Source organism: Alligator mississippiensis, chromosome 1 (genome assembly GCF_030867095.1).
Source record: "Alligator mississippiensis isolate rAllMis1 chromosome 1, rAllMis1, whole genome shotgun sequence".
Classification (NCBI taxonomy): domain Eukaryota; kingdom Metazoa; phylum Chordata; order Crocodylia; family Alligatoridae; genus Alligator; species Alligator mississippiensis.
In genome coordinates this window covers 464955577-464980108 of record NC_081824.1, presented here as the reverse complement: position 1 = coordinate 464980108, position 24532 = coordinate 464955577, and the positions used below count along the sequence as shown (strand labels likewise).

At 47.8% G+C, this 24532-nt stretch overlaps 1 protein-coding gene across 1 annotated transcript in view; it reads right to left on the bottom strand.

Annotated features, from left to right (window-relative positions):
• Positions 1 to 24532, bottom strand: part of GAB2 (GRB2 associated binding protein 2) — a 161392-nt gene that overhangs the window by 53374 nt on the left and 83486 nt on the right. Inside the window, exon 2 of the mRNA XM_006272430.4 lies at positions 19553 to 19853. Coding sequence (XP_006272492.2) covers positions 19553 to 19853 — 301 coding nt within the window. The remainder of the gene's footprint in view (positions 1 to 19552; positions 19854 to 24532) is intronic.

Here is a 24532-nt window from a genome sequence, read left to right as displayed (position 1 = left end):
AAGTAAGGATTCCTGGCCACTTTCCCTGGCTGTGGCCCGCAGTGGACTTGGGTAAATCCTGTAAGTAACTGGGTTTTATCCATCTTATCCATTTAATCTATTCTTCCACCCATGGCCTAAAATATGGGATCTTAACCTGGATACATCTTGGCATGATTTCTCTCCACATACATTCCAAAGGGTAAACTAAATTATAAAGGATATTGGCTACAGATGTGCTACACCACCGTACACGCAAACAAATCCCACTACTAAATCACACCAGTAGTTCATTTAGTCTGTCATCTTGTCTTCTGACAAAAGAAAGCCTCAAGAACAATTATGGGATAACTGTCTTCCAAGAAAGAGCAAAGCCTGACAGATTGTCCAGCATCACAAACAAGTTGAGCTTAATGATCAGCTACAAAAAAAATAACGAGAATCCCAGCAACTCTCAGTTTGAGCATTACTTTTAAAGGCAAAGGCAATGAGTCAATTTACATACTCTGGCAGTAATGCAGAAACCAATCAGGATGCCTAGAAGCAAATTATATCATGATTTGGCAAGGAGGCAGCTGCACTTACCAACTGAAGATATGGCCATCAAAAATCTACATCTTAAAGAACAAACTAGGAATCTTTAACTCAACTGTTATTTCCTTTTCAGTATATGGATGGGAGAGCTGGAAAGCCATCAAAGATATGGGTGGATGAAATGCCTTCCAAAGCAAATGCCTCAGAAAAGTAAATAGGTATGAAATGGAATAAATAAATCAGATGCTAAAGCTCATCTGAGAGTTCGACTGCCCATCATCAGAAAAGATGATGGGAAAAATTAAGATGTGCATTAAGAAGGAAGCCAGATGACCTGCAAAAGCAGATGTGCCACTGGGCAGCTGAAGGAATGGCTAGAATGGCCCAACCATAGGACTCCCTCTGGCAGACAACACTGAGAAAGAGAGCGAGCTTCAGGCACTTAACATCACAGTGAGGACGTGCAAAAAATGGGCCTGGATAGAGACCGAGGATGGAGTGCCTAAGCAGGATTCATGTGATGTCTGATGGCACAGGAGGGTTTGAGATTGAGATGGGGTCAGGGAATAATGTCACACTGCTTTTTCCTCTGGTGGGACACCATTCTCCTTGCACTTAAACAGATGTAAGTCAGGAATAACTCTATTAAAGCCAATGATTTACAGTTTCCCAGCTTTCCCTAAAGACTGATTCTTTTCTGCATCTGCTTCTCTGATCCCAACCTGTGAAAAGCACTTAATATGTGCTGAGCATGTGCTCAAGTCCCATTGGATCTAGCCCCAAATGCATTCTGATGTTTGGAGATCCAAAGAGGGAACATTTATGTATACCCTACTTAGACCAATGTTTCTCCAACCTGGGTACGTAGCAAACTTCACAGGTACGTAAATGAAGGGACCAAAAAGAAGGAAATACAAATAGAGGAAAAGAAAAAATAGTGAAGAACAAATCTGCAGTATCTCTTAGGGTTTTGGAGAGGATACAGTGTGATTGTAGAGACAGAAAGTCTTGTATTCTTACTATCCAGAATATGGAATCACAGGGGCGTGTAGCAGTAAAATGAACTTAAAAAAAGATATGCAACTCCAAAATGTTTGCGAACCACTGATCTAGATTGCAAACTCCTTGGATAACAGCTTGCTTCTATGTTCCACGTGTGTACAGCACCTAGCACAAAGGTATCCCTGTCCATGATGGTGCCATGACAAAACAAATAATAAATATTAACAAAAACACTGGCCTGCCAATACTATTTTAAAAAATGCTGAAGCATGTTTGAGAAACACCAGGTAATTACAGCTGAGACATAGGGGCTTTCAAGGGAAGAAGTGTTATCTTTGCAGATAAAATCAGTAATAAATATTACTACATGTATAAATAGGATCAGGCTGGAAACAAACACTGTTGAGTGTCACTGAAAGTTCATATCAATCTGCAGTTCCTTGGAACCAGGGTTTTGCAGCCTTCTTGGTCTGTGTGGTTTCATCTGCTGGATTTATGAAGCCTTTTCTTTATTCAAGTTAATTTGAAAGTAAAATAATAAAGCGGCACAAGATAATAAGCAAGCAGACCTCAAGGTCTGGGGAATGAGAGGTGAAATCTGTCCTTGCTTTCCTCTCACGCTGTCCTGAGGGAGGCTCGGGAGCTCTGAAGCAGAGCCGATACTGAGGGCGCGAAGGGGACAGCATGGAAAACGGAGGAAATCAAAATGTAGATAAGGCATCTTGAGAACAGAGAGTGATGTCAAAAGTCATTCTAGTGCATGAGACTCACAAACACTAAGTCATTTTATCTCCCAGATCATCCCCATGCCTTTGCCCGGCAGCGTAGAGTTGTGCAGCGGTGGGCATGGCTTGTGTTTTGATCTCGTCTGGCCCCCACCCAGGGCAGGGAGAGGAATGATAAATGAGCGCAGAGGATCAAACCCCAGACAATGAGCTGCCCGATGACGGATGGCCCTTGCCTTTGGCTGGCTCCTGCTACTTGAGCTGCCCTCACAGGGAGGTGAAGCAGAGCCTGATTTGCGTCTGCCAGAGTTTCAGTCGAGCTGCCATCCAGATTTACACCACTCTTGAGATCAGAGCCAGGCTCAGTATAGTCATCCCCTACCAGGGATGACTGTTGTGATGCTTGTGCAGCTGGCAGCCCCGACATGCACAGCGGCAGTGCAGCTGAGATGTCACCCGTGCAGCTGGGCTATAACCGTGGTTAATACTAGCTGCCAGGGCTTGGGTTGGCATCTGCTGAGTAGGCAGCCCAGGGACCTCTCCGCCTTCTCTCTCCCTGCTACATCTGACTGGGGAGGGAGCAGAAGCAATGACAGTGGCAGCTACAAGAGCAAGCAGAGACTCAGGAAGACAGAGCTGGAGGGTCCAGTTCTAGCCTCAGCCAAGGCCTCCCCTCTACCAACACCCTTCACTTCCCACCCAGCACCCTCAGACACCCTTCCCCCTGACACTGGAGCACTCTGCAGCACCCACCCACCCTGGCACCCTCCAACATACATCCCCTCATCTTCCCAGGTGCAGAGGTCAGGTTCTGTGCAATGTCGTGCCCACCCACCCTCACCAACTGGGGCAGGGCGTATCAATGGAAGTTGATGACTATATGCAAATAGGTAAATGAATAATGGAAAGTATGATTGCCTAATTATTTGCAGAACTTATGCATGCACCCAACCAACACAAGGAGTACTCAGGGATGAACGTTGAGAAATGTAAAGTGCTCCACCCGGGCACGAACAGGTTGGCGTTGCCAACCTGACCAGCACCATGAATAAAAGAGAACTGGGGCTAATACTAGACTACAGCATGAATATGAGCTGGCAGTATGCCTCTGCTGCCAGCAGGGCAAATAATACTGTGGCACGCATCAATCGATGCATCTCCAGCAAGACCAAGGAGGTAATTCAGCACAGGTGAGACCCCCACTGGAGTACTGCATCCACTTCTGGGCACCACACTTTAACAAGGACATGGTACAACTTGAGAGAGTCCAGAGAAGAGCCACCCGTATGATGAGAGGCTTGCATGGCAAGCTATACAAGGAAAGGCTGAGGGACCTGGGACTCTTCAGCCTGAAAAAGAGAAGGCTGAGAGGAGACCTGGTAGCAGCTTACTGCTACATCAGGGGAGTACATCAAGGGCTCAGTGAACAGTTGTTGGGGAAAACCAGGAGTAATGGCCACAAACTCCTGGAAGACCATTTCAGGCTCAACGTTAGGAAAAACTTCTTCACAGTCAGGGTGTCCAGACTGGGGAATAAGCTCCCTCCAGAAGTGGTGCAATCGCCTACCCTGGAAATCTTCAAGAGGAGACTGGATGGTCACCCAAACCCATCTGTCTTTCCTGCCTGGTGCAGGGGGCCGGACCCGATGATCTTCTGAGGTCCCTTACAATCTATGAATCGATGAATGAACCCAATAGTCAAGCTGCTAGCCTGGAAGAGCTGAGAAAGATGGGTCTACATGGACTGACTACAAGGACACTGAAGAGGGGACCCTTAGACCTGGTAGCCCTGAGCCAGTGTTTAGATGGGAGGGGGGCCAAAGCAGAACAGGAAAGATCCAAAGCATATGAACCATTTTCTCATAGAGGTAGATCCTCTCTGAAGCACATCACCCCTAGGGATGGCTGGACCATTGTGGCCTGCAGCCTTTAGAGGAGGGAGCTTTCTTTGGCCATATAGACAGAGGGCAGTCAGACTGTGAGTTCTGGACTGGCTGGATCCTCCCCAATGTGCCTTGGATGCCCTGCCGCGGACAGATAGGGGCTGCTCTCCCCATTCTGTTGCTAAATGCCTAGCAGCTATTTTCCTTTTAAAAGGTGTGTGTGGTTTTGTCCTTTGATCTCCTATTGATAATTATCTGCCTCCCTCAATTTTTCCTGGGCAGTACATCATCCTAAAAATTCCTGAGTGGCCATTAACCACAGTGGGGAGGAACCGAGGTGCACAGTGCTGAGGAGGAGGAGAGCCAATGGGAAACTGGAGAACAAGAGAGATTTTCCATCTGTCCTTCAGACTGTCCGAGGCAGAGAGCAGCAGGGCTGATCTGTGATGCATGTGAATGCCGTGTCCCAGGCCTACTTCAGTGAGTTGCAATTACAGAGCAATACAATGCTACCAAAGCTATACTGGTGACTGATTTGGGTTTTAAAGACCTTAACTCTTTTTTTGCCAATGAAAATGTTTCCAAATAGAAACTGTGGTGAACTTAACTGATACACTGGCCTCACTGCAGCCGATCTGGAACCAATTCATACTCAGAAAGGGACAGGAGCTGTCTTTTTTGCTTCCCCTGTCCTGGGGCTTCTGGAGGCAATGACAGAGACAGATTTTAAAAAATGCTGAGTATAAATTTCCCTTCTCACTGGTTGTCATTTTTATCCTTTGCATCAGATAAGGGAAGTCTTTGGCTGTACAGCTGGGTGGGAGCCACATGTACACATCCTGCCAGGAGTCTGTCCTCAGCTCAGTTGCAGCACCTCCAAGTATTGTTAGATGTGACCCAACATGCGCTCTCCAAATGTTAGCCTCCAACAGCCCTGTCTATTGACTTCTGAGCAGCTCCTGCATGATGCTAAGTGCCCTTGTCTACAATTGAAGACAGCCTGGAAGCTTGACGGGGAAGACTCTAGATTAGAGTTAAACTCCTCTGAGTTTGTTGCTCCACCGATGTCATTCTATCCAGCCACCCAAACTACCTCTTCATTCATCCTTGAATCAATCTTCAAAAATCCCTGGGCTCCTCAAGCATCAGAAAGCCTGTTCTGGTACCGTTAGCCCCAAGTGTTCAGCATCACCAGTTACCCCTCCTAAAATCATGAGCTTTCCTTAAAAATGTTGTGGTTTTAAAAAGATTGTATGGCAGGTGCCTTGTATCGGCCTTCTGGTGTCTGAGCCTTTTATGCTTGTGTTTTCAAGCTTTTCTCCCCCCACTGTAGAGGATCCGTTCTGGTATAATTACATGACTCCAGAAGCTGGACCTTTAAGAAGTGCGGAAGCCAAAACAGTTTACAACAGGATCTCCCTTCAATACTGCAAGATCCATGATAAAATTCTTAACATTGGGTAAAACTCCTGAGCTCGGAGAATTTAGATCCTATTTAACAAGAGTTAATCTCAACCTACAGCTGCAGGTCTGGAGACCCAGAAAACTCTGGGGGAATGTGAACTGGGACCTGAGTACGGCATCTTGGGCAGAGCAGTACTGGTATGTCTTAGGAGACAGCACTGGAGTGGGGCCTCAGTGGCTTGGTCTGCCTTCCCGTTTCTGTCACTGCCCTGCTGGGCGACCTTGGGCAAATCACTTTGCCACTCTGTGCCTTAGTTTCTCCATCAGTAAATCGGGACTAACGAGACTGCCCATTTTTGTACAGTGCTTAGAGATCATCTCACGACAATAGCTAAGTTAACTTAGACCATTCGGATTAATTTGCTGACATGCCCTTTACTTGTGGTCATGCCTCACGCAGGAGTTGGGCCCATGAGGGTTGTAAAAGCACCAAGCAGCAAAACCGCATTGCTAGCAGGCAATGCACGGACCATAAGCTGCATGCCAAGGCCTCCAGCACTGCCCCTCCTGCTCCTGTCCCCTCAGGCAAATCTCCCTCGAGAACTCAAGGGACATTCACATCAAAGGAGACCTGAAAGGCGAGGAAGAGACGGCATGTGCCTTCCCCCACCGCTTTCTTCCAGGCAGAAGATAGCGGCTGGCTGTGGCTCTATGCTCTTCGGCAGACTCATTTATCACCTGGCCTATCGACTCCCTGAAGGGATGGGAAAAAAAAGCAACGGGCACTCAAACCTACTTAAGCGGCTCCAGTGTGCCAATACCACTCCATCTCTGGTATTGTTTACACTGCACTGAAAGCTGAACAGTGTCAGATCTTAAAATAACTGGCTGTTTGTGACTCCGAGCCGCGGGTCAGGGGAGTTTATAACCAATTTAAAGGGGCAGCCTGACTTCAAGTGATGGGTTTGAACTCCGAGCTGAAGAGCTCAGAGGTTATGCTGTCTTTTAATGCTTAGCGAGGAGCCCAACCCAAAGCCAACAGGAATCTTTCTGTTGACTTCAATAGCCTCTGGATCATGCCCAATTCGGAAACACAATTGGAGGGCTCGTTCTCCCAGGATGAATCTGGAGAGGCCTCATTGTGGGGAAAGCTCAGGGCAGGGCAGAGAAGTGGCTGGGAAATGCCTCTCTGAATTCAGGGGTGCTCCTTGGGTCAATACAGCTCTGAAATGTGAGCTATTCAGAAGAACGAGGCTCATTTAATCAGGGAAAGGAAATACAGACTGGCAAATAGGTGAGACAGGAAGGAGGGAGGGTAAAGGGGAATGCTTTCTACCTGGCTGGCACACTGTGTGTATGTGCAGGTATATGTGTGGGCACGTGTGTGTGTCAGATATAAAAGGGGAAGAATTCAGCCCAGCACAGACACCTAAAGAAAAGCAGGTGTTCAGCACCCGCACCTTGTGCTGAAGTTAACTTCTCTAAGTAAATGCCATAGAGCCAGGTGCCCGGTGCCTCAGAAAGCTGCACCGTGTTTACTGAGGTGGTGAACTGCGAATTTAAGGCTCCTAACTCACAGCATCCAAGTGGGAACTGTCGCCTGTACTCCTACATCATGGGGACAGTTGGTCTACAGAAAGGACCTTGATCAGGAGGGCCAAATGTTGTAACACCAGTAGAGCATTGCAATAGCAATAAATGCACAGCTCTTCACTGCACCTGCAAACAGGTGTGTGATGGGGGCAGCAGGGGCCACATCCCCAGCTTGTTTGTGCACAGGAGGAATGAGCTGAACATGGCAGGGGATAGAGGGAGGAGAAGGGGAAACCCAGGCATGACCCCTTATTGTCTACTCTGCTCTGCCCCCCACCTAGGTATTGCACAAAAGTTTCACTTCAGTCAGGGCACTACATCATCAGCACTAAAGGATACAGACGTGGCCAGGCACAATAATAAGGAAGTACTTGGCCTCTGCTGCAGCCAGGACTATTTCCTTAGCATGAGAATTTGTACCCTGGCAGTGTAAGACGCTGCTGCACAGCATACAGGCTCCCCAGGGGCTGTGTTGGCTCCTAGAGGCTCTCCACAGCTCCACTTCCCAGCACCCCTTGGGAACTGCATTCCTTCCTCCCTATAGGTGTGAATTTGGCATTTCTCAGGGTACTTAACTGCCGGCCCTGGCAGGAGGCTGCATGCTGGGGGCAGCGCAGCCTCCCCCTCCCCCAGTTCAGGGTTCACTTCAAAACTTTCCTGGATTCGAAAATCATCCAGGAATCAGGACTCATGGTAGAGGTGGTATCTTTTATTAGACCAATTAGATTTTTGCAAAAAAATTCTTTAATTGCAAGGTTTCAGGCGCAACCTGGATAACTAAAATCATCCAGGGGTTTTCTCTCACCTCCTGCCTGAATCTTGTGCCTCCCTCTGCTCCCTTTTTCCTGCTCTGCTAATAGCAGCCTCTGGTCTGTCTTTCCACTCACTCTTCTACTGTTCCTGCCATTATCTATGCGATAAGCCCCCCAACAGCCCTCTCAGACACACTGCACTGCTCCCTGTAGCCTGCCTCCTATGCCAGAGGCACTGGAGAGAGTGATTCCCAAAGGCCGTGCTGGGGAAGCAGCAATAAGCTGCAAAGCACGAGCTGGATCAGGCCCCCTCCAGGGATCAAGCCCCAGCTGGGCCAGCAGCACACACAGGAATCGGGCCCACAGACCAATGAGTGAAATCTGCTGCCCATTTTAATTTGGGGAAAAAAAAGTGTGTCCGAGTTTGGGAAACACTGAGACAGGTACTGCAGGTGGGCTGATTAGCATGGGAGTGGGCTAATTGCTCAGCAGTGCTAATTAGCCCCTCTGAAGTGCCATATGGAAGCACCTACACTGCTTCCTGATCAGGAGGCAGCTTGTCTGGAGCAGGCATTGCATTGTGCAGAAGGGAACGACGATGGAGACATGGCTGAAGCTTTCTTTGAACCACTTTATCTTGTCTGTCCTCCATCTTTGTCCTCATTTACACTTGTTGCTTTCTTATTTTTACTTAACCATATCTTAACACAGGCTATTTAGCTAGGGAATGCCCAGCCAAAGGGCCTACTTATAATTGACACAAGGCTATTATCAGGCAGTAGGTTCCTGAATGCATGTCCGCAGGGGAGAGCTCTGAAGACGGAGGGGGTGGAGGGCAAGGTGAGGGTTTATGGCATCTGAGTGGGGACCACTGCAGGTGGAAGGGGCGGTGGGGGGGGACATGGAGAGATGCTTAGGAAAGAAGCAGGCCAGCGAACAAAGGAGTTTCGCGCAGTGAAGGCCAGCTGCTGGAGCAGGGAAAACCCGTGGGGGGCAAGAAGATGTGTTTAATGTGGTGGAAGGTCACAGCCAAAGGAGGGACTGAAAGACAGTTGTCAGAGTGGCAGGCTCGGGCAGTAAGCTCAGCTGCAGATGATATTTGTGTAAATCACAGTGATTACCACAGCAGGTAGGACCTCCCTGTGCAAAGCACTGCGCAAACACAACTAGTCTCGACCAAAACTGTGGTATTTGTCACTGCGCTAACCCAGGTCTTCTTCCCTATGGTTCGTGCTTCATTTCTGCTTGCTTTGATCATGTACCACGTTATACACTAGCAACCTGAACCACTGAAAACCACGAGACAGGCTCCCAAAATCCATGTGGTTGGCTTAAAAATTTTGTGCTTTTTAAAAAAACAAAAGCCACTTTGAATCTTTTTTATCTGTTCTCTCATTAGCTTTCTGCTCCCATGAAAGCCAGAGAGATGTATTTTTATAATAAAAATTTAGTCTTGTATAATTGCGTGACTCCAGGTGTCAAAGCTTTAAGCAAATCACTCACTATTGTAAGACCTGAGATAGAACGTGGGATAAGACAGCAAGGGGTGGCAAGAGGTAAAGTGACTTTGCCTGATTACAAAGGAAAGGCAAATGGGACCCAAATCTCCTGATTCCCAGCCCTGTGCTGTGGACTTTTTCTCAGAGAAAGATAGCAAAGAGACAGACAGGAACCCTCTTCGCTTGGCACATGGCTGAAACAGAGCAATATGGGCATACAGAAAGCTGATCCAACAGCGCACAGCAATAAGACACACTAACAGAGGGCAGCCATCAAGAGAACATGGTATTCAGTTTTAAACAGCACTGATTTATTCAAGGCCTGGAAAAAAATTCTTATGCAGAAAAGCCTTTCCCTTGCAGACCACAGAGGTGCTACAGCAGAGGACAGAGGCAGTTGCCTCTATTGGGAACATTAGTGCAGAAAGCTACCAAAGCTACCAGCTCAATAGGCAGAAAGGCTGAAATCTTCCCTCTTCTTTACTGGAGAAATAGCTTCTGACATTTTTAGGTTATATCTCCAGGATGCTAAGACATGGAGCGACCAGGAGATGTGGCCGGGAACCAGGAGACGAGTGTTATTTGTCCCCCTCGATGGAAATACGCTACCCCTTGAGTGGGAGCACCAGCTCCGAGACTTCTCTCACTGGCTCAGTTTGGCTCCCGCAGGGCAGAGGGAGCTTTGCCATTGATCCCAAAGGGCTGCAGGATGGGCCTCAGCCTACTGGATAGTGAACAGGAGTTCATTTAGATGAGGAGCTGCTGCATGCATTTGTGCGAGAGGGAGAAAACTGGTTGCAGCCACTGCCGTCCAGAGGTCAAATCTGGCCAAGTAAGCAATCTCTTCCCCATCCCTTACAGTGAGAGTGTTTCCAGGATGGTGGAGACTCTGACTTTCCCAGAGCAGCTCTGTGCCCATCCATTCCCTCTTGCTCCCAGCCGTGCCAGGAGAAAGACTCTCAGGGTCCCCATGAAAAGTTACTGTCTGTTGCATTCAGCAAGACAATAAAAGTAGAGGGAGTGCTGGGGATTGAGCTGACCTTTGCTTTGAAGTGCCATCACGTTGATGCTCAGCTTTAGCACATAACACAGGGCCCCAGTCTCCATCCCCAGCCTCCTCTCCCCAGTCTTTGCTACTGCCTGCAGGAGCTGGCCCTGCGCAGGCCACATAGGCAGCAAACAAAGCCTCCATCTTGACTATCCCCTGGTGAGCTTGGCTTTGCATGCCTAGTTTTGCCACTGTCTTGACAATAAACCCAAAGGAGTGTCACCAGCTTGCGGTCAGGAAAAAGGGCAGAGACAAAACTGAAATCTAGATCTATGCATGAGGTTTATAGGGCAGGGCTGTGCACTTGCCCATTAAAACAAAAACCCAGCCCATTTCAATCACTTAACTAGGAACAGGATTAAAACAGAGTGAGAGGTCACCACCCTGAAACTCAAGAGCAAGAATGTCAACAGCTTGGCCCTTCTTGGGATCTGATCCTTTGACTCGGAGAAGGGACCTTGTCTTTCTGCATTAGTATTATTACTATTATAATCGCTTTAGTGCCTACAGGCTCCAGCTGGGAGCAGGAGGCCATATTGCAGGTGCAGCACAAATACACAGCATGAGTGTCCTGGTCTCAAACAGCTTAGATTTTAAACAGGAAAGAGGTAGGATGGAAAACAGAGGTGAAGGGACTTGCTGAAGGTTACCAGCAAACCAACACCACAGTTGGGGATAGTCTCTAAGCCAGTACCTCTCCACTGGACGGCTCTGACTCTCAGCGGACAGCACTGTGCATACATGTGGCCACGCAGAATAAAAGAATAGGTTAGATTTCATGGGGTATGTTATGTTCAAAGGACCTCAAACTGTACCATTCCCCCTGCCCCAAAGTTTGTACCTCATTGAATCTCCATCATTCATCTTGGAAGCATTTTGGCTGGAGCTTTCATCAGACCCAAAAAAGGGTTAACGGTGCATGACATATGTTTAGCAGGGCTCCTTTCCCCCAAAACAAACAAAACTTATGAGAAAATACAGTTCACAGCTGAGACCTGGCTGCCTGCCCACTATGGCAAGGGAAATGCAGATGGTTAGAAATACAACACAATAATAATGAGCTTGTGTTCCTTCAACTGTCCATGTCTAGGGGGCTCTGGGAGCCCTGTAGCAGCATAATAATAAATGAGCCTAACACAAATGAGGGAGCTATAAGGAAGTCATTCCAGCAGGTCTGGCAGAGTAACCCAGAAAGGTGCCACCGCTAGCCCAATTGGACTCCTCCAGGTGTTAGGCCAGCTGTGAGCCCCACTCCTTGGGGGTTTTCAAAACCTGACTAGACAAAGCCTTGGCTGGGATGATGTAGCTGGGGCTGGTCCTGCTTTGAACAAGGGGTTGCACTAGATGTGACCTCCTGAGGTCCCTGCCAAGCCTCATTTTCTATGATTCCTCTCTTTGCTGACTGAAAACCACTCTACCTAGTTGGCAGCTTTAGCAGGTCTCAGGAAAACATTTCAGTTCGTGCCCTGTTCCTGAAGAAGGGTACTTGTGCCCAAAAGCTTGCAAAGAACTTTGTTCCAACTCCTCAGTTGGTCTAGTAGGAGATATCACATCTACCCAAAGAACCGGCCTGCCTCCGTTCATGCTGAGATTTTAGAAAAAGCCTGCTGGAGGCAGATCACCCACATTTACCTCCTGTGGGTCTCTTGCACCTTCCTTTGGCACATCTGAGACTGGCCACTGCTAGGACACTGGTCTGGTCCAGCTCAGTCTGTTCCCAGACAGATTCACAGAAGTTCAGGACTGGAAGGGACCTTGTGAGATCAGGTCTAGCCCCCCTGCTCTGGGCAGGAAAGACTGCTGGGGTCAAATAACCCCAGCAAGGTGTGTCTAGTCTCCTTTTGAGGATCTCCACCACCTGCACCACCCCCGCTGGGAGTCCAGTCCAGAGTCTGGTCACACAAACAGTGAAAAAGTTTTTCCTTAGAGGCAGTCTGAACTGGATAATAATAGTATCTGAATTATTATTTAATCAGGATAATATCTGAACTATAATCCAGATGTGGGTTCCTTTTTCTTACGATCCCTGCATTTCAAAATCAAAGACTAGATCACGCCCTGATTGGAGCTAATGGGTCGCATGCTGGAAGTGAAGCAGGTGCTGTGCTGCTTTTGGAGATGGGATTCGGTGCACTGCAGGACTGAGTCCTAAGCGATTTGCCAGCAGCCCTTCAACTCGCTGTGTAAAAGGTGACCTGGGAAAGAAATCGAACACATTTCCGGACAGGTATAAACGATGTTAATCAGCAGCGTGATTATTTTACTGCTGTATTTCAATACAACCTTCATGTGACACAGGTATATTGGTATCAAGCTGTCTTAAGGTGTGGGCACATGACCAACATGCCATGGGGTAGAAAAGGGCAGGGTTTTAACTCTGCGTCAGCTGCTCCCATGGGATAGCCGAGGTCTTACCTCATGGTAAGTGGAAGCCAAACTTCCAATGAAAAAAGCAAGTGTTAACTTCTACATACCTCAGGTTAAGTATGTGCACACAGGTGTCAAGGCAGAGCAGGTGGTACATTATGAGACCCCACCCCAGTCAGCCCACAGTAAGTTGTTCATGTGCCCATCCCCATAGACTGGTGTGGTTTATTCCCCTCTGTACTGGGGAGTAGCTATATCCATGCAAGCACTTCTAAATTAATATAACTTTATCTGCTTTCGGGATGGAGGGGCTGTCCTGCTTTCTTTATACCAATGTCATTATGGCATGTGCTAACGAAAAGCGTGTTCACAAATGACAATTTGTGCCAAATTAATTACATTAGCATCTAAACTGCTGCAAAATATTCTCATAGAGATGAGGCCTAGACTGTGTTGAAACGGATGGAAGATTACTGCAACTTGGGTGCATGGACTCAGCGTCCAAAATGTCACTGCTGCTCAGACTGGGCTTCTTGGCTTTGCTTGGAGAACAGCTGGGAAGCAGGGGGCATTATTCTGAGTTTTGTTGCCTTAAATTAAAAGGGTGGATGTGCTGGGTCTTTGCAAGGCTTCTTTTGTTCAAAACGTTAATTAGCTACTGAAGCTGAATAGGTGTTAACAGAAATTGTTAACAGAAATAAAGGGCTTTCCCAAAACATATTTTGCTTTCCTTTAGCTGTGCTCTCCGCATTGGATTTCTTCTCCTTCTTTCCTTAATCACTGTTTACACAGCTAGCTGGGGTTACCCTTCAAGCCTGCCCTCAACTACATACACACCAACCATCTATACCTCTGGTTCTTCAGGGAACCATGTCGTCCTGTTCCTGTGGGTATCCCTGTGCATCTAGAAACTTGGAGGCAGGGAAGCGGTAGCAATGTTAATTGCTCTCAGAGCCACTCACTACCGCATTTCCACGAGACTGTGCCAGTACATGGGATTGCTCTGTGGTTGGATCCAGTATGCAGGGTTGCACGGATCAGCCCAGTGCCACTCATCCAGCCCACAGGGCCAGGGGGCTTGGGTACCACTGGTCTATACTGAAGCCCCTCTTTGCCCGGCACACCACCAGTAGTCTAGACTGACCTCAAAATCCCTGGTGAGCTTCTGAGACCGAGGCTGACTCCACTTGTTCCCTACCCTACTCCTTCCTGCAGTGTGTCTGGGACTCACTTGGGCACTGCAGGCTCCAAGCACAAGACATCCATCAGCTGCAATCCCACAACTTCCTCCCCTGACTTCTGACTCTTCTGCACCCCACTTCATGTCTGTGCCGCCTGTAATTAGAGCCAAGTCCAGAAGGAGGTCTGCAGACTGACTACACGTGAGGAACAGGAAATACAACATCATCATGTGAACTACAAGGTAGGACAGAGATGGGGAGGGACAGCTTATGTACTCCAGGCTAGCTGAGGGCAGCATCAGATGAAGTGAACTCAGGTTCACATAAACTTGTGCTCTCTTTATATATATTATTTAGTTAATCTGTAAAGGTGCATATTTTGTTTCTGACTTCAAGACTAGCACAGCTAACCTCTCTAGCTGAGGACAGCCACTGGCCAGTACCAATGTAAACACACCCTTACAATCTTCCAGTCTAAAGTAAAAAAAAAACACATTGCCCCAAAGAGTAATTCAACCTCCCTGGAGGCAGCTAACATATGCCATAAAGAAACATAAAAGATCACAAGTTTATATTTCTCCCCAGTGATACTGGCACTGCATCCCACTGGTTGCTTGCTGAGGTTTCTGCTGTTGTGCAGTGCAGCATTTACTGCGCTCTGACAGTACAGCTGATTGCAGCCTGCCTGTTTTCCTGCCAGTTGTGCTTTAAGGACACTTATAACATGCTCTTGAGGCCCTTTTCTGTCCCTGGAGCTAGCAGCAACTGCATGAGAAGCAGATGCAACCGTCGTCCACTTTGGTTTGGGAGGTGTTCTGGTGGGCAGGTGTTGCCTGCCCTTTGTGGTCAACAGGTTGAACACCCTGCTAATTTGGACAAGTTGTAGCACCTGGGCCAGCAGCACACAACGCTTGTACAACTGGGATCTGGGCCTATAGACAGACATTGCCTAACAAGTGGATCAGCTGTGATGGGACATATTCCACCGCAGCTGACCGGCTTTATCGGGCAAAACACGCTGCCCACTGTCCCATGTTGGGCAGAGGTCTGATGTGGAACAACAGGTGATGTTTTTACTCTTAGAAAGCCTCTTGTTCCTCACACAGATGCTAACTTCAGCTCTCCCAGTGGCGGCTGAGAATCAGGGGCTCGTGCCTGGTTTCGGAGGGTCTCAGCTTTGCTTTTACACTCCTCTCCTTGAGTGTCAGCTGGGAGGAGCAATGACAAGAACATATACATAGCCCAGGTCTTCCCTGTCTACTTTTCCTGCCCAGCAGCACTGCCCTCAAGTACTCTGCGCTGCTCCCCACGGGCTGCCACCGAAACTGGGAGCAGTGCGGCCACATCCGTGTGGCACTTCAACCAGACCAATCAGCGCTAATCAGCAGACTAATTTTGCAGCACTGATTCAGTGACAAGTTGCCTGCTTTTGTACTAATTAAGCTGTCTATTGCTGGGCATGGGAAATTTATTGCACAGATAGCTGGTGTCCTGTATCTGAGGTCTTCAGATTGCTTTATGAATAGTCACTGGACAGACCAAGAAAGTGGTATGTTGTCACCACCAGAGGAACTGCAACCGTCTGCTGGGGGCTGTGGGTTAGCTTGTTAACTTCTGCAACTCTCTTACTGTGAAAGTACTGCTGCCCATACAGATACCTCCTGCTTGCTGCATTCATTTGCCGTCTCTCATTTATACTGAGATTGCCAATTTTTAAGGGCAGAGATGGGTTTTCATTATGTTCAGCACCTGGCACATAGATCGGCCCCCCCTAGGCATGACCTCACAGCTGCTAATACTTCCACCACCTTCCCTGAGTGAGGTCCAATGACTTGTCTGATGTTATAAGGGTAGAGGGGTAATAGTGACCCAAGGACTCCAACTCCTAGCTAACAACCCTTCTCCCCAAGCTCTGCTGTTGTCTCGGCATACTTATGACCAGGACTTGTTTGGAAACCACGAGCCCTGGCAGAGTTCAAGGATTTGGGTTTTCTGTCGGTACAGAGCTGTCCTGCATTTCTCCATTTAAATTCCTACTATCACAGGACTGCTTCAACCTCTCACTGTGTGCTGGCTTACTATTACGAACAGTAAGATGCGTGGCGGTTTCAGTGGGCACCAGGATGAAGCCACCAGGCCTGAGACACAAATCAGCATCCAGTGTCCCATTGCATTGACGTGCCTTGATGCACACTGAGCTGTCCAGAAGCTCATACAGCCGTTTGCTCGGGGAGAGAAGGAAGAGCTCAGGACCAGACCTGGAACCTGCCACCTGACTGTAAGCAGCAGAGCCATTACAGTGGATTAGCCTTCAGCTGGCAACCATGGTAAGTATGAAGTCCAGTCTGGCTTTGGGAGGTGGGTGGGGTTTGCAACACCGGTGCAGATTTAGTTAAATCATTGGTTTTATCTGAAGTGGAACCTCTCTCTCTTTCTACCACACCTGGATGCACTGGATGAGTTAACAGGGTATGTAATGCAGCCCTTTGCTAGACTGACTCGGAAACTGTTTGTGGCAGGCCGGTGCCCCGTCAGACAAGCTCCTTACCTACAGCACTGAGCAACAGCTATTTTGTTCCAGAAGTGACTTTTATTCCTGATGTTAATCCCTGGTCCTTTGGGAATGTACTTCTGCAATTTAACACCCTCTGTGCTCCTTTTTGGGACAAGGCTGCTTTTACTGTGGTGCTGCTGCTATCTAGCCTTATCTTTCACTTCATCCCAGTATTGATCCTGCTTTCTCTGTGCTGGAGGCTCGTTTCACTATATAGAAAAACTCAGGCTGGATTACAATTTCTTCCAGCTGAATGCAATCAAAACAAAAGGCCCTGACTGGGTAGCTCTTGCCAAAGGTGTTCGCTATTACGCTGAATCCTGATAGCCATAAAATTAACATCAGATCTGGATGCAGTTTACTTAGCTTGACCTTTCTCTGCAAGATGATGTTTGCAACATTATCGGGGACTCTTTATAGCACTCGTACAAGCATTGCCAAGGTGATGTCCTGTTTAATACGTCAATTGATGAAGCCTGGATTCATGCTATTGTGATGCTGTGTTTGCTGTCCCGCCTGCCTATCCTTTGGCAGGGCTTCAGCTTGAGCAGACTGCAGCTGCTCCATTATTGACCAAAAGACACTAGACACTGTTATAGATAGTGTAAGGATGTTAGCATCTATGAAGCTCAAACAAGGGTCAGGACCTGGCTGTGCGAGGTGCTGTACAGAAGTGTAACAGGGGACACAGAGAACTCCTGGTCTATATCAGAAAGGACACAACAGGTGGATAAATTGGACAAGTCCTAGACTCTTAGGCCTGAAACTCAGACTTGCTACCTGTCTTTCAGGCTGTGAATACAGCTAGCTGCAAAGAGCCTGTGTTTTACAGGTCTACCCTACATTACCGGTAAAACAAACGTTTAACTATGATGGCTGAGGCAGGGATGATCCTGCCTTGAGAAGACGCTGGACTAGATGACCTCCTGAGGGCCCTTCCAGCCCAATTGTTCTATTGTTACGGCCCTTGGGGATCTGAGGGGTGTGTGCGGGTAGAGAGGATGAGGTAACAATAAAACAGACGTAATCCCATCTCGCCACTTATTTACTCACACCATAGGGGAGTGATCTCAGTCATCATGCTAGGAATTGTTCTCAGGGGTGATTTCAAAGAAAATAATGTGGGGATTTCTCCCTTCTGATGGAGATTTTGGGAGGGATACATTATACCATCTCTAATCTATAGGCTTTGGCAGTAGATTAAAGGAATATAGATTAAAGCAGGTTCACTGCAGGAACCTTGCAGATGCTTTCCTTTTGCTGGTTTTACAGACCTGATTCTGGTGCTGGAGCAGAAATGTGTAATGATGACTATAGTTGTTGCCCTCTCAATGCACTAGGCTGCTGAATCAAATTCCATGGGTTAGGGTTAGAGCTGTACTCAAAGTGCTTGTAACATAGGCAATCTCATCAATAAAAATGGAATTGGGAATGGATTACATACAGACTCTCCCTTCTGCCACGGCATCCCCACCCTCTGGGGTCTTTCAGCCTGCATTCACATTGCCCTTTCAGCTGCCTCCGTCTGTGGGAACTGGAATGGCTTTGTGGGATTGCTTAGCACCATGCAATACTGTTTAAAAGAAATATTTCTGTCCAGCCTGCAAATACACTCCAAGGAAGCCAGAGAAGCCCACCACTGTCTTACCTCATGCTGACACTGCCAGGATAAGCCAGGACACAATAGTATGGAGTGCATTTGAGAATGGCTGATGCTCATGAAACAGGCCATGCTGACTCTCCTGTTACACAGAATACCTCTGGCTTTTACTTCTTCCCTCCTGCCAGCCTCTCAGCTGTGCCTAATCACACCCATGCTGAGGGGTGGGTGGGTAGCTGAACTCTTCCACCCAAACACTATTTGCCTATGGCTGACCCCTGAGTGCCAACGGTAGCCACAGATGCTGTGATGTGGACACAGCATCCCTAACCCCATCCAGCTTGTCTCTTCTATTTGCACATCCCACCCATTGCCCTCAGATCTTCCCATGGAGGAGAGGACATGTTCCTGCCGATTCTGAAAGCCTTTGACAGGACTTGGCTGATGGCAACAGTATTTTTTTTATCTCTTAAAAGGCTCTGAAGCTTGCAAGATAGGAAGGGGATAACACCGGTATTGTGTAAGTGGTGCCGTCTCCTGTTTGTCCTCCTGAAGGATCAGTCTGGGAACTCTCCTGTCACTTTTAGCCTGCTAAACCTCATTGATGTCATCAAGACTGGGTTCTCAGTTAACTCTATGCTGTATTATGCTGATCCCCATGGTACCACAGTGCCCTCAATGGTAGGGCAACCATATTAGCTGAGACCGTCCCATTTTAGTTAGTTAGTTAGTTATTACTATTAGTCCCGTTTTAGCTGGGACAGTCCCAGATTTCAGAGGCTGTTCCCAGCCAGCTGTTGGGAATTATAATGGGCATCCCAGAAACGCAGGGCATGGTCTGGGGTACAGGGCACAGTTTGGCTGGCACACAGCCCTGCCCCCACAAACCTGGGAGAGCACACACACACACACACCGTTGTGGTGCAGAAATACCCCAAGTGATTTCTTGAAGGTCGTGCAGGTAGCTGGCAGCAGAGCCAGAAGCAGCACTCTGCACTCATACACACTACCCCAAAGGCCCATGCACCTGGTCCCATTTCTCTGCTGCTGAAGAAATGAAAGCTGGCACAAGCTCTGTGAGGCTGGGGTGGTGGGGTGCAGTTAGGAAGCAGTGGTGAGATCATTTTAGGGAGAAAGCCGGATGTCGTGGTCTGGAGGGCAGAGATAGGCAGGGAGGTTGGAGAGGTTGAGGAATGCCTGAGTGGGGCAGTGGCCCAGAGAGAGCTTCACATTTAGTGATCAAAGGACCAGTCCCGACTCCTGTGCCTGACTTCAAAAAGAGCAAAGTCAGGCTGAAAATCCCCTAACTCTTTGTCTGATCTAGCAGAGCAACTGGCTCCAAAATGAAAGAATAGGGGTTAACCCCACTTTCTTAGGGCACAGTCTGATGCATGGGAATAGGTAACCTATTCCAAACACAAATCCTGGTACCTGTGTTCTCCTCTGACTGGTTGAAGCCACAGATCTGGCAGATGCTACGAACCCACTTGTTCATGTCCTCCTCTGTCTCAGCAACCAGGTAGAAGGTCCGGTCGCTGGTCTTGATGTCAAAGACGTAGCTGTCCTGCAGCTCCTTCTTGTTGAAGGTCAGCCCTGCGTCCACTTGCTCGCAGAAATTGAGGTTGATCACACGCAGGGGCTTTTTGGAGTGGTCGTTCTTGTAGTATTCCAGGACATCCGGGTCGCCGCTCATCCGACCGCTCCGCAGAATGAACCAGCGTTTCTTCCACGCCTGAAAACCGAAAAGAAACAGTGTTAGCAACACCTGAGAGGAGCAGGATCCCAGGAGCTAGGGGTGGATCTAGAAGTTTGAAAAGGGGGTGCAGATGGTGAGGTGTATGATCACATATAAAACAACACACATTTTTTCTCCAGTGAAAAATAAACTAGAAGATTTCCTAATATGTCAGGGGCCAAGGGCTGTAATATTGCATTTAAGATTGAAGAAAAACAAATACAACTTTATCAGAATGAGTTAAAAGCAATCTGCCGGACTGTGAAATTGGAGCTTCGTTACCAGGAGCAGCTAACAAACAGCAGAATGGCAGAACAAAGGATACAGGCAGGCAAAGTTATTTGGGGAGATGGGATATCTGATATCAAAGGATAGCTTGACTGGTGGGCATTCAGTAAAGGGAGTCAGTGGAATGGAAGAAGTGGGGCTGGAGCCTCTGGCTGCACAGAGCAGAGCAGGGCTTGAATGGTGGTGTCATCACTAAAAGCTTGGTTCCCCCCTCCCTGGCCCTGCTGCCACTGCCAAATTCAGGGCTTTGGGTCCTCGCTTACCATATAAAATGGCTGTGGTTGCAGGACCGGGGAAGGCTTACCTTGCTCTTGGCAGTGACACCTCCTATCACAGCAGTGTTTGCCCCTGCTCAGCTCCGTGTGGCTGGAGGTTCAAGCCCCTCTACCTCCATTCCAGTGCCCTAGGTTGTGCCCTCTATCAGGTATGCTTCTGGGGGGCGGGAATCGGAGCAATGCTCGGGGAGAGGGTGGAGCATAACTTGTGCCATTCCTGCCACTCCTGTTTGATGGGATGGTTGAGGGCTGATCCTCAAAACGGCCCAGTGATCCTGCTGAGATGGTTGGAGGAAAAGGCCCAAGAATAGAAACAGTGTCAGGACCGAGCTCCTATTCCAGCGCTCAGCTCAGCATCTCATGACCTACAAGTTCCACGCTCCCCGGTGCCAAGTCATTTGTGGGAAGACATTAGCATCAGTAATCACCACAAAACACATTCCAGTAATGCAGAAAAGTCCCAGACCCTTTGGATACAAGGTCCCAGAGAAACAGTCTTGCAGAAACACCCTGGGGGAGTCATTGCAATGAAGTTTGACAGTAACCCGAGCATGACTACAAGAGCTCCCTGTCCCCCGGATCTTTAAATGCCAGTATTCAAGAGGCAAATAAGAACAATGAGAAGCAGCTATTTTTTTAATATCAGGAATAATGCCAAGAAGATCCGTGGAGAATCCAGACTTAATTTATTTGCAAAATCTTCTGTTCCTTCTGTAGGAAGGAAATTCGTTAGTAAAGACAGCGCTATTGATTCTTAAAAGCATTGCTTGCCTTTAGCTACCGGGCTCTACTTTGCTCCCAGCAGCATCCCCGTCAAGGCCACCCCTGGGGAAAGCCTCATGGGTTTACGTTGCTCTAGACAAACTGGAAAATAAATGTCACCTGCCAGCCCCTGGGAGCTCGCACAAACGAAACGTTTTGCTGCTCGGCAGACTCTCCTCCCTTCTGCAAGCACCAGCATTGTATGTAGGAAAGGGCTGGCAGAGAGCAGCATGCTTGAAGGGCTGTTTTGCAGCTCCTGCATCTTTTGCCAAGAAGCACATGTGTTCGCAGAATACACATTGGCCCGGCTGCAGGGATCTGAGAGCAGAAATGAATCTGTGACCTGGGCTGGAATTTGAAAAACACCAAACAAATCTGGACGGCAGAGGCTGTCAAGTTTGCTCTGGTGGAAGCCTGCTTGGAGGAGAACAGCATGCAGTCGCCTGCTTTGGCCGGGGGGTAGGAGACTGCTTAATGATAACACAAAGCACTTCCTATGAGGGCTTCTCTGAGGCTTTAAACCACAGGACAACTGGGGTGGAGGGTGGCATGGAGGCTCACTGCCTTTGTAAGAGCTTGATTTAATTACAACCTAATTTTGCAGGCCTGTGGGTTTGGGATAAGGCTTCCCCATGTGCTGGCTGTATGTCTCAGCTAAAAAAAGCCCATGAAAAAGAATGTAGGCCAGTGGGCTGAGCTCAGGACATAGAAGCACAAACGCTAATCCCAGGTTTGAGGGATCCCTGCTGTTTTTTTGAGCAAGTCTCCATGCCTCAGTTTCCCCCTGCATGAGATGGGAATTATAATCTGGCATTATCCTACAGAGTCCTACGGAGATATCTGCAGGTCACTCTGAACACAAAAAAGTTACTACCTAGTTGTGACCGATGCATGCTAGTCTGATGTCCCATGGACTGCATGCCAGAGGTTTCCCCCAGTGTTGTTGGAGGGCTGCTCAGCCCTATCTGCACATCTTCCCAGGTCATAGCTCTGTTGTAAAGGGATTCCACACAGCTGATGCAGGTCCAAGTGCCCCAAAGGCTGCTCTAACCTCTGCCAGGGCTGATGTGGGCTGTCTCGGAGAATGAAGGAGTTTTGCTTTGTTTTTTTAAAGAAAATGTTCATGTTCCAAGCCAAATTGGCCAAATCAAGTCCAAATCCATGAGTCAGTCCAGAACTGTAAGCAACCCTATAACCGGCAAACGTCCTCCAACCCCACCAGGGGCTTCAGATATTTCCAATGTCTTTTGGCAGGCGTCCTACATGCTGGCCCAAGCCTGGAGGCTTGGGGTTCGAATGCCCCCCAAGTTTTGCCTACCCCCAGCCATCTGGCTGCAGAAACAAGCTAGGGAGGAGCCTCCCATTTCCATAAAGTGGGCTTTAAGCCCCAACACCTCAGCGGATACTAAACCATGCCAAAAGAACAGTTATCCCCCAGGGCCTTAAGGAAAACTGCCTTCATGGACCCAGATCCATGGTGTTTACTGACAGTCATGCCTTCCTGACCTTGCACTGCCTGGATCTTGGTGCCAGAAAGAATCTGGGCCTAGATCAGACTTTCCCTGAAGTTCAGGGCCATCTGGATGCTGGCTTTCATGCCGGCCTCATGCTTTCTTGCAAGCTTCAGAGACTTACCCAGATGCTGACTTTTATGAAGACTCTTCCCTAACATATATTTATTAAGCTTTTCTGATCATGCTCTTCCCCGGCTGTACGCATATGCAACACCTATGAGTGTTCATGAGAGTTACTGCCTATAAACCTATATGGAAACACTAGGCAAGATGCTCCCTTGATATTGCTGGAGCCCCATTGGTTTGTGCTACTTGAAAATCTGGCCTCTTACCTTCCGACAACTGCATTGAAATCATTTACGCTGCCCGTGCATGAAGAAGAACAAATGTGTTTGTGCTAGATAAACTTGGTGTCAGACTTGCACTGCACTGAAACAGCAGCATGCACTGATAAATGGGTTACTGGAGATAGCTTGCTGGTCATTTGCCAAGCTAAGTAGAGCTGTTTTCATTTTATGCCTGAGGTTCACATGTCCTTTTTGTTGAATAAAATGTCAGTTTTATCTATTAAAAACTCCAGGGAATGAACACAAAGTCACCAAAAACAGTCAGTTTAATAGGCTAAAGGAAAAAATACGAGACCATGAATAACAAAGTCCATGGCCGTGTACATGCTGCATAGTAATACCCTGCCTTGTGATTTTTGAAAATTTCTTTTTAAAGCCCCAGCTTTTGGAGCCAAGTCATGATAGGAGAATTTCATTTTTCATTCAAAAATTAAACTCCCCTCATTTCTAGCTCTCCTGGTTGTGGAGAAAAGTTGGAGAACGTAAGCAGGAAAAGCTTTCTCAGAAGCCATTGGGCAAGTAGAAAGAACCCCAGATTTATTATTTAAAAGCAGTCTCATGATTTCTCATTGCATGGCATGGGCCATATGGAAGACAAAAGACCACCTGCAAAAATTGATCTTCACGATGAAGGGTATAAGCCACTGCCTGCGGTAAGGGACCATTTGCCATGAATAAGGATGGCAGAATCCAGGTTTAAGATCAATTTGCTGCCATGATACTCATATTCTGTCCAACAGAAAGGTGGTGGCTTGGCATCTGCCCCAAAACTGCAGTGACTTCCATAATATGAAGGAGCTTGCAGCAACCTTGATTGTTACTAGAGGGGTGGAAATGACATCTTCCTGCATATATTGCTCCTAAGCGGAACGACTTATCGAGAAGCATTTCTTTCTGGGACTTGTTGAACTCTGGGCTACACAGTCACAATATGGGTGACACCAGTGTCATGGGGTAATAAAACACAACAAAGTTCTCTATTGTTTGGTCACTACCCAGCCCTCATTTTAATTAGAGGGCAGGCAGGCGCTATTTTGTAAGTATAATGTCTGGCTTAGAAAGTTACCAGAATCTAATCACGCTCCTATCCAAATATTGCCAGTGCTGAACTGCTACGACATCATGAGAAAATAGGAGAGGTATGTCGAAAGCCAATCTGGAACTGTATTTGCTTTGGCAGCTGTTGTGTTATCCCAGCAAACGGAAACCATGTCCACAAACCTACACGTGAACGTGTGTGTATCATAACAAGAACATCGTACTTCACACTGGAATTACTTCAGCTTTCATTTATCAGCGCTCTGCTGATATCCCAGCTGGGCTCCGGAGCACACAGGAAAGTTTTGTTCACGTTACTTATATTGGAAGCAATTCAAGGCAGGAACCTTGACTTGTGTTTGCCAGTATGGCATTGTGCACAACAACGGCGCTTGAGAACGAACAAATGACAATAAAGACAAAACATGACTCCCGGCCCTGGAGAGGATCTC